Below are 9,954 nucleotides of genomic sequence, written 5' to 3'. Positions count from 1 at the left end.
GGGCACAGACAACAGGGACCAAGGAAAAGGAGGAAGTCTAGTCATTGGCGCAGACTGGCTGGGAGCCAGGACTTCTGGGTTTTGGTGGTGGCTCAGGGCGGGGAGTGGGGTCTAGTGGTTAGAGCAGAGGGGCTGGGAGCCAGAGTTCAGCGACCCGGCTTGATCTGCTGCCAGGAGGTGCCCACTTCCTTCCCCATGACCTCAGAGCAGGGCTGTGCCCCCATGTCCCCCCCAGCTGCAACCCCCATGCCCCCCCAGCCCCACACCCCCTATACCCTTCCCCCAGCTGCAACCCCCACGCCCCCTCCCTAGCCCTACACCCCCCTATGCCCTCCCCTCAGCCGCAACCCCCACGGCCTCTATACCCTTCCCCCAGCTGCAACCCCCACGCCCCCTCCCTAGCCCTACACCCCCTATAGCCTCCCCTCAATTGCAACCCCCACGCCCCTTCCCTAGCCCCCACACCCCCTATACCCTCCCCTCAGCTGCAACCTGCACGCCCCCCTATACCCTTCCCCCAGCTGCAACCCCCACGCCCCCTCCCTAGCCCCAGAGGTCGGTCCCTCCGCCCAGCTGTGTAACTTCCCTGCCCCGCCCATCCGCGCAGGCCCCGCCCCTTGCCGGGCTGCTGCTCGCGTGGAACCCAACGCCACGCGAGCTGGGGCCTCGCTGTGCGCCCGGGGTCCTGCCGCCACCTTAGCTGCCCTTAGCGGTGCCTGTGCCCGGCCGCCCCGCCGGAGGGGCCCTGGCAGCCGCTGCTGGAGCAGGAGCCGGAGCCGGCCCGGCCCCGCCCCTCACCGGATCCCCGGACTGGGGTGGCGGCGGCGGCGGCGGCGGCGGGAGCGCGGCGGGTCAGGCGGGCGGCGGGGCAGCCCCGGGGGGCGGGGCTCGGGAGCGGGCGGACTCAGCGCCCGCCGGGGGAGCGGCGGGGCCGGGACAGGTCTCAGGTGCGGGGCTCTAAGGGGTCCCTGTAGGGTGGGGGGGGCCCTTTCGGGGAGAGGGGTCCCTGTAGCGGGGTGGGGGGCTCTATAGGGGAGAGGGGGCCCTGTAGGGTGTATGGGGGGCCCTGGGTGGGGGGGCTCTATAGGGGAGAGGGGTCCCTATAGGGTGTGGGGGGGGCCCTGTAGGATGTATGGGGGCTCTAGAGGGGAGAGGGGTCCCTGTAGGGTGTATGGGGAGCCCTATAGGGTGTATGGGGGGCCCTGGGTGGGGGACTCTAGAGGGGAGAGGGGTCCCTATAGGGTGTGGGGGGCTCTATAGGGGAGAGGGGTCCCTATAGGGTGTGGGGGGGCTCTATAGGGGAGAGGGGTCCCTATAGGGTGTGGGGGGGCTCTATAGGGGAGAGGGGGCCCTGTAGGGTGTGTGTGGGGGCCCTGTAGGGTGTATGGGGGGCTTTAGAGGGGAGAGGGGTCCCTATAGGGTGTATGGGGGGCCCTGGGTGGGGGGGCTCTATAGGGGAGAGGGGTCCCTATAGGGTGTGGGGGAGGGGCTCTGTAGGTGTATGGGGGGCTCTAGAGGGGAGAGGGGGCCCTGTAGGGTGTATGGGAGGACCTGAGTCTAGGGTGCTCTAAGGGAGTGTGTGAGGGGGGGCTCTAGAGGGGAGCGCGGGTCTTTATACAGGGTTCTATAGGGTGTATAGGGGCATCTGGGTTGGGGAGTCCCTATAGGGATCTCTGTAGGGTGTATGGGGGTCCTGGGCGTAGTGGGTATCTAGGGACATAACAGGGAGCTAGAGAGGTCTCTTTGGGGACCTCTGGGGGATACTGAGGGGGCAGAGTGTGGGGGGCGCTGGCAGGAAGTGGGGCACACTGGGGAGTAGGTTACAGAACCATGGAAAGAGAGTGTCAGCTGGCCCCCCAAGGCTCCATGATGGGCTGCTGTTCCCTTCTGTCCTGGGGGATGCTGTGACTCCCCGGTGCCCATCAGCCCCAGGGCTGGTGGAGGGGACCTGTGGGCACTTTCTCCATCTCGCTAGGTTCTGTAGGAATGGCCCGGGGAAGGGCCACTGACCGATCCCAGTAACCAGCAAAGAGCAGCTACAAACTGCCAAACCCTGTGGCCTCCGGCCCGCCGCACAGTCCCTGTTTTGTGCTCACAACCTGAGCCCAGCAGACAAACAGCTGCTCCTTGGAGGACCGCTTTGAAACAGGGAACGATTGTGCCACGGAGCCCTTGGCACTGTAAATGCTGGCCCGGCATGATGGGTTGAGCTGTTGGGGCAGGAAAGAGCAATTCCTAGGGCAAATCTACCGGGGGGGGGGGGGGGGGGTTAAACAGGATCTGATAGGGTGGGAATTTTAAATGCTGTAGTTATATCTCTGTTACTCTGCTGTAGCAGGGTCCTTTCTGGTTTAAGCTAAATCAAAGAGAGCCATTCTCAGGCTGGCGTAAGCATGGAGGTTATAATGGTATACCAGTAAAATCAGACCAGTGTTCGACATGGCTCCCGGGTAGACAAGCCCCTAAAGGAGCTGCTGTTGGAACCGGGAGGGATTCGCTGTAGCAGAAGCAGAGTTTGCTTTGGGTTTCCACAGAGCGCCTGCTGGACCCCTCGTGGCTGAAAGGAGGAGCTGTGATCTGGAAGCACTGAATCCTTTTGGCCTCTCTGCAGGTCACTGTGCCAGCCTGCGGGGAAGATGAATGGCTGGGTTTCTCACACGCTCTGCCTGTCCGTCATCCTGGTGTCCCTGTTGAACAGTGTCCTTGCTTGGAGTAGTCAGGATCTCCATTGTGGAGGTAAAGGGAGCATTTCCAGCTCGGTTGCTGTGTGACAATCACGCCCCATGCCTCAGTTTCCCTATCAGCCAAATGGGGATCGGGTTAGTTAACGCTAAGTAAGTGCAGATTATTGTTAGAGGAGCAGATCCTCTCTCAGGCTCTGACTCCCATTGGGCTAGGCACAGTGCAGACCCTGAGAAGGAAACCATCTTGTTAGTGACTGTATCAGGGTTAGTTGCTGCTCCCAGACGGACGGTGCACTGTTGAACTGTTGTTTCTGACCTGCCCAGGGCTGCAGAGGGCAGGCTGGGTAACAGCCATTTGCTTCTCTCCATCTGATTCACCATGTTGACTAATGCAACTGATTTCTCTCTCTCCTCTCTAGCTTGTCGGGCCCTGGTGGACGAGCTGGAGTGGGAGATCTCCCAGGTGGATCCCAAGAAAACCATCCAGATGGGGTCGTTCCGTATCAACCCAGACGGCAGCCAGTCGGTTGTGGAGGTAGGGTGTCTTGCACTTACCCAGCTGGGTACCTCTCTCCAGCCCTGGGGCAGTAGGAGTCTCTGAAAGATCAGGTTTAAGAGAGGGGAAGGATGGATGGTAAATTGACAATAAAGCCCTGCTGGAAGTAGCAGCCACGTGTTGTGGGGAGAGGGATGGAGAAGGGAGTGGGTCCTGAAGATCCCATTTCATTAATTTTCCTCCCCCAGAAAGACTCCAAGGGGGGCTGAGCGCCCACTGGGTGCTGTTAACCGCGGAAGGGGGGTTCCTCTTCTGATTGGCGGCACTGGAATGTGAAGCCAGTTTGTGAGGGCTGAGAATGGCTTCTCTGTAGTAGCGGCTCTTGCCCTAGGGAAGCAGCGTTGGCTGATGTAGCAGGGGGCTGGCACCCAGGACCCCTGGGCTTTTCTGTTCTCTGGAGAATTTGTGGGCAGGGGGTGGGACTGGGAGTGGGGACTCCTGGGTTCTGTGCAGAGCTGCCCCCCTGGCTCGCTGCGTGACCTCGGCCGAGTCGTTTTGCCTCTGTGTAGAGAGCGGATGGCACCGTCGCCGCTCCCAGGGCGGCTCGGCCAACGCTTGCAAAGCACGGTTATGACCGTGTTGGGGCTCAGGTGCTGTGGCTATCTCGTGGGTGAGTGGCACGGTGAATGCACTTGGCGCAGCCTGTCAGATCACTGTGGTTCTGCCCAGGTGCCCTACGCCAGATCCGAAGCTCACCTGACGGAGCTGCTGGAGCGGGTCTGTGAGAAGATGAAAGAGTATGGGGAGAAGGTGGATCCCTCCACCCACCGGAAAAGCTACGTCCGCGTGATCTCCCATGACGGGACCAAGATGGACCTTTCTGAGACCAAAATGGACGGGGACGTGACGTCCCGCCTGAAGTTTGCGGTGAGTGCAGAGGCACTGGGCGTACGTGGGGCTCCCCTGACGGAGCTCAGCTGCCAGTTGAAGGGGGGACCTTGATGACTTTTGACTCTCAGCTGCAGTAGCCCCCGCCGTGCTGGTGCTGGGTGAGAGACACCAGGCTGCTCTCACTAGCCACACCCTAGTGCTTAACCCTGACCCCTCTTCCTGGACTGCAGAGCGCTGACATCCCCCCTGCAGCCTGACCACTGTGCTTTGCCACCGCAGAGCAGGCCATGGACTGGTGGGGCTGCTGTTTCTGTGGCTGGGGCTGTGTCGAGCAGGGCCCAGCCGTTGGTGTCTCCTCTCTGTCACTGTTGCCGTGGCTACCCCGTGTGACCCGCTCAGTGCTAGGGGAGGCAGGATGCAGGTTTTCTGACCCTCTCCGGACCCTGTTGCAGTGCGAGAGCATCGCCGAGGAGTATGAAGATGAGCTCATTGAATTCTTCTCCCATGAGACCGTCAACGTCAAGGATCGGCTCTGCAGCAAACGGACCGGTAAGTGAGGGTCCCCTGCTGCTTGGGGTGGGAGGCTAGTCAGCCAGGGAACATAAGAACAGCCAGACTGGGTCAGACCAATTGTCCATCCAGCCCAGTATCCTGTCTACCGACAGTGGCTCATGCCAGGCGCTTCAGAGGGAATGAACAGAACAGGGAATCCTCAAGTGATCCATCCCCGCTCGCCCATTCCCAGCTTCTGGCAAACAGAGGCTAGGGACGCTTCAGAGTATAGTTTTGCTAATAGCCATTGATGGACCTATTCTCCATGAACTTATCTTTTTTTAACCCTGGTATACTGGCCTTCACAACATCCTCTGGCAAGGAGTTCTACAGGTTGACTGTGCGTTGGGTGAAGAAATACCTCTTTTTGTTTGTTTTAAACAAACGGAGCCTGGAGGCTTTCGCTCACCTCTAGATGGCTGCCTGGAGGCCAAGCCCAGTCAGCTGTCACCACTCTAGGAGCGAAATACACCCTTGAACAGGGCAGAAGCCATTGGCAGGGCGCAAGGAAGCGGGGTGCTGCCACATAAAGTATTTAGCCCGGATACCATGGCTGGTCCCCTGTACTCAATCAGTGTTATTCCCCACTTCCCGTCATGCACTGGTGCTGCAGCATTGCTGGAACAGGGTGACTGCTGCGCTCCAGCCCAGAGGAAGCTGTCTTCCAGCGATGGGGAAAGTGTTCCCTCTGCACCAGGGTCCATAAGCTTCACTGAGTCGTGGAATCACCCACTCCTGAGGCCTGGGAAGGCAGCGTGGTGTTGGACTCCTCCGCGTCACCTTCCCACAACTGCACCTTCCTTGGCCAGTTCTTTTCCCCCCAAGATGTCGATTTAAGGCACCCCCCTTAGGCGGTTTTTTTTGTTTTTTTTTTTAATTTGGACAGCCTCCCGTTTTATGCTGGTTCTCGGAATCAGTGAGTTCATTAAACAGCCAAAACAAGAAGCATGCCGCTGAGCTGCGGTGACTGCTGAAAGCTGTGGGGCTTGCAGGTCTGTTCTGATTGATGATCACATGGACGAGGTGCTGGGCTGGGACTTAGGAGATGTGGGTTCAATTCCTGGCTCTGCTGTAGACCCCGTGCAACCTTGGTTGAGTCACTTTCCCACTCTGTGCCTCGGTTTCCCCATCTGTAACACAGGGATACCACCTCTCTGTCGTAGAGTGCTGGCTAACTCCCCAGATACTCTATTGAGCGCTGTAGAGAAGCCATTACAAAAAACTATTCATAAACCAGAAGGAAAGTAAGAAAGGAAGTAATGATACTTAGCTGTTACCCAGCGTGCTTCGTGCGTAGACCTCAAAGCCCTTCACAAAGGACAGCCAGGGCCATTAGCCCATTTTATAGATGAGGAAACTGAGGCAGAGTTACGTTGACTTGCCCAGGGTCCCCCAGCAGATCAGCGGCTGGGCTGGGAATAGAGCTGAGGTCTCCTGATTCCCCGTGTAGTGCCCTACCCACTGGACCCTGCTGCTCCAGGCTCTTATCCTGCAGCCGCTGGGTCGCTTTCTGTCAGGAAGCTGTTTCAGGTAGGCTGCGACTGGTCCACTGATGGGGTCTGAGTCTAACTTCCACTGTCTTATGCATTTGTCAGTAACTTGCCCTCCCATCCCCTGGCCTCTCCTCGCCCTTGGAGTGTCAAACCCCCTCCAGAGACCTGTTGGGGATCTGGTGCGAGTGCTCTGCAGGAGTGTCCCGGCTCCGTGGGCTCGCTGCTCCCACCAAGGGCAGCAAGTCAGAATGTCATGCTTCCTTTTCTAACTGCCTGCAACTTTTTTGGGAAACTCCAGCTTGTGCCAAGCGTTCCTGAGGCAGGGCCAAGGGACAGCAGCTCCTCCCACAACCAGCCCAACCTCCTTTGCGCTGGGGATTCTCATTGGCTGCCAAAAGCAGTAATGGGATTGGAGCAGCCAATTGCTGGGTGCTATTCAGGGACTGGTCTCCCCATCCCGCTAAGTTATTTTTGGATGGCAGCCCTGGGTGCCGCCTGACCTTTGTTCGTTCTTGTCCAAGCTGTTGGAAAGGGACTCTGGCTTTACACCTCTGTCCTCTGATCTCCCTGGACCTGCACACCTGATCGCTCTGCATGCCACAGCGATGTGTCAGTCTTCAGCAGAGAGCGCCTGCCATCTGCCCTGTCTGGGTCACAGGCCGACCTCAACAGCTCTGTTCAAACAGCCGCATTTTTCATTAGCCACTAACTAAAGTGTGTGTGTGTGTGTGAGAGAGAGAGAGAGAGAAGTGGTCCCTCCTCCAGTCACTGCTGTGCCAGCCAGTCTCTGTTCTCTGGCTGGCAGCCAGATCTTTCAGTCCTCACCTGAGCAACAGCCTTGTCCTGGGGCTGCACATCCAGCTGGCCCCTTACCTGCTCTGTGCTTCAGTAAATGGCTGAGAGTCAGAGGTTGGTCTCCTGTGCCCTCCACCTCTAAGAGGGATGATCTGCCTCTGGAAAAATGAACGAGAGTTAAACTCCGGGTCTTAAATTGTTGACCCCATGGCCCCTTTTACAAGCGTCAGGATGTTAACCCGGTGTCCTGGCCCCCTCCCAACTAGGCAATTATTTTCCACTGACCTACTGCTCCGTTTCATTCACATACAGACTGCTGCTTTCCTTTCAAGACCGAGGCCACTGTGTGATACTGTATCATGTTGAACAGCTGCTGCATCCCACCCTAGAGGTGGCTGCATTTCAGTGAGGATGAAATTATCCTCCAGGTAGATTAAGTGCTTTGGTGTGAAAGATGCTAGAAATTCTGCGGTCAACAAAGCGGCTGTGAGCGGGTCTGTGGTGTTTGGAATAATACAGACTGAGGAGTATGTGGGAATCATCTCACAAGTTAAAAGGGACAAGGAAGCTGCAGACTTCCCAGGTCATGAGCTGCTAAGGCAGTTGGAAAGGGACATGCTTATGGTAGCTGCAGTCTGTTTCCTACAGTTGAATAGAAATGTTACTGAAGATCTGATTTGGAAACCGAATCAGCTTGAGGACTGGCAGCAAAATACTTAGACTGTAAACTCTGGGGCAGAGCCAGTTGTCTTCAGGTGTAGGAAACTATCACAAAGGGACCTGATCCCTGCTTCCAGGTGCTACCGTAATGTAAATAATACAGGGACATTCAGTGAGATCGAAAGGTACAAATTCCTAGCTGAGAAAAGGAAGTACACACGGCACAGTTAGCTGGTGGAACTCACTGTCACAAGACCTGACTGAGGCCAAAAACAAGATTCCGAAAGGGATTAGACATTTGACATGCTACAGAGACCAGCCAGAGAGAGGTTAGAGCCAGTTCCGTAAGGAACGTGAGCCCTGCTGCTTCACTGCACAAACCAACCTCTAACTCGCAGGGGGTGGGGCAGGGGGGTCAGGAGGAGATTGTCCCACAACTGTCTCCTGCAGGGTTCTTATCCTTTCTCTGGACCTCGGCTCTGATCCAGTCTGGTAAGTCCCTTGTTCTAATGGCTTGTGCTCCTATGCGTAGATCTGTGTGACCATGCCCTGAACATCCCCCACGATGAGCTGTGAAGTGCGAAGGCCCGGATCAAACTGGACATCCCCTGCAGTGGACTCCTCCCCTACCTGCCGGCATTGCCCTGGGAACCTTGCTGGGTGTCCCCTGGAAACCCCAAACTATGCCTGGGGAGGAAAGCAGGACAGAAACTTCCTTCAGAGGGAAAGACGTTGTCCTTCTCCTGCCCCTTGGGATCGCTTGACTTCCCATCTGCTTTTAGGCTGTCGATGTTTCCTCCCTCATCCCTTCCCCGAGGAGATGGACAGATGTGCCTGTAGAGTCCTGAGTCTGGATTTGACCCCTCCTCCCCCCGCCCACCTACTCTGGTGCTTTTACGTCTTATTTATTTTGGTTGTCTTGGGGTGGGAGTGTCAGCTGATGGGAAGAGGAAAGGGGACCAGGAACCGGGTTCTGCTCCAGCTCTGAGAGGAGATGCTCTCTGGGGGGCAGAGCCAGGCATGGGCATCAGGACTTTGAGCTGTAGAAGGGCTGGTGGAGTGAGACCTCCCGGGTTTTATTCTGAGCAGCAGTGTGTTCTAGGGGCTACAGTGCTAGAGCTGGAGTCAGGACTCTGGTTCTGGTCTGGCTCTGCCACTGTCTCACCGTGACCTTGGGCAACTCACTTCTCTGTGGCTGTTCTGAAGGGCCCAGGGGAAGGGGACCGCACAGAGACTTCTCCACCGTCATCCGTCCAAAGGGGACACTTCCAGCCACCAGCAGCAGGAGCAATGAGTATTGAGCTCAAATGACAGCCGGCGAAGACACGGCCGAGTCGGCGCTCTGCTAGCAGCCTCTGCACACGCAGGGTGGAGGGATCCAGTTTTCCAAGGGGAGTCGTGCTACTTTGAAGGGCTTGTTTTTAAATGTCTCAGGTCTGTTTCCTGAGGACTTCTTTCTAGGGTGCAGATTGCTGTGGTCTCCGTCAGAGGGCAGTAGAATAAACCTCTGGCCACACTGCAGTTGAAACTGCTCGCAATGGTCCTGTTTCCCTGTGCAATGAGGGGTAGGGGTGATTGGTCTGAGCAGTGGGTTCTGAAGGGCCCTATGGCGCTTAGTCCATGGGACAGTTTTCAGCACTGTATCCCTGGCCACGCCAGCCCGGGCTAGCAGCGGGAAGCTGTTAGCAGCTTCAACTATCCTGTGGCAGCGTAGCGAATACCGAGGCGAGGGCAGTACCAGTGTTAGGCAATGCCACAGACCAGCGATTTGCTCCTGCTCCAGGCATGGGCGATAGCTACCATCTTGGGCAACAGCGGGGCTTAAACCAGGGCTCTCCAGAGCCAGAAGCCTCTACAGCTTGAGCTAAAGAGGCAGGCATGGCAGCTGAGACCCGAATCCTCTGTGCAGTAGGGGATGTCGCGCACGCAGGAGTGGCTAAGTCCCAGGGCAAAGGTGCTGGCTCTGTGGAATGTTTCTTGAAGGGGTTGGGGGGGTGCAGGGCTTCTGCAGCTTTACTGGCAATCAGCTGCTTTAATGGCTGTTAAGTGACACACACACCCCTGGTGCCCAGGCTGAGGAGGGGGTGCCCCTGCCACCCCATCCTTGCTGGGGGTGACCGAGTGAAAGCTGCTGCTAATGGGCCCCCAAAGGACCAGCTCTGACCAGGGGCCTGTGATGAACATGGAAAAACTCAGGCACATATGATCTTTCCCTGGCCAGTGGGGCAGATGCCCAGGGTCATGTTCACCAGGGCAGGTAACAAGGGTCCCTTGGTCCAGTTTTCACTGGAAGTGAACATGGCTGAAGCAGAAGGAGCTTGGGGTTGGGTTTTTTTTTGCCTTTGGGACCTATTGCACCAGCCCGACCCTCCATTTATGCCTT

The 9,954-nt window shown here is 57.4% G+C and overlaps 1 protein-coding gene and 1 long non-coding RNA gene across 3 annotated transcripts; one reads left to right on the top strand and one right to left on the bottom strand.

Moving 5' to 3' along the window:
• The first annotated feature begins 871 nt into the window (after positions 1–871).
• On the top strand, positions 872–9,099 carry CNPY2 (canopy FGF signaling regulator 2). 2 transcript variants are annotated; one of them, XM_075121735.1, is made up of 6 exons: positions 872–947; positions 2,612–2,736; positions 3,104–3,219; positions 3,910–4,107; positions 4,524–4,620; positions 8,104–9,099. In XM_075121735.1, exons 2-6 carry the CDS (start codon positions 2,637–2,639, stop codon positions 8,145–8,147), a joined length of 555 nt encoding a protein of 184 aa, XP_074977836.1. In that variant the 5' UTR covers positions 872–947; positions 2,612–2,636; the 3' UTR covers positions 8,148–9,099. The 2 variants fall into 2 exon arrangements, with proteins under 2 accessions (XP_074977836.1, XP_074977835.1); XM_075121734.1 differs by having other exon boundaries at positions 887–947; positions 2,535–2,736.
• Positions 2,384–7,035, bottom strand: LOC142069697 (uncharacterized). The gene is made up of 2 exons (XR_012665648.1): positions 6,617–7,035; positions 2,384–5,753 (listed from the first exon to the last, which is right to left on the bottom strand). It is a non-coding gene; the product is annotated as an uncharacterized LOC142069697 (long non-coding RNA).
• Positions 9,100–9,954: the final 855 nt, after the last annotated feature.

The sequence above is a fragment of the Caretta caretta genome, chromosome 20 (genome assembly GCF_965140235.1).
Source record: "Caretta caretta isolate rCarCar2 chromosome 20, rCarCar1.hap1, whole genome shotgun sequence".
In the NCBI taxonomy this organism is placed as follows: domain Eukaryota; kingdom Metazoa; phylum Chordata; order Testudines; family Cheloniidae; genus Caretta; species Caretta caretta.
Note: the sequence above shows the minus strand (reverse complement) of the source record. Positions and strands in the feature narration are given on the sequence as shown.

Coding starts and splice junctions, on each gene's coding strand:
- CNPY2 (XM_075121735.1), top strand. CDS start 2,637: ATGAATGGCTGGGTTTCTCACACGCTCTGCCTGTCCGTCATCCTGGTG. Junction 4,108..4,523: donor CGTCCCGCCTGAAGTTTGCG/GTGAGTGCAGAG, acceptor ACCCTGTTGCAG/TGCGAGAGCATCGCCGAGGA. Junction 4,621..8,103: donor GCTCTGCAGCAAACGGACCG/GTAAGTGAGGGT, acceptor TCCTATGCGTAG/ATCTGTGTGACCATGCCCTG.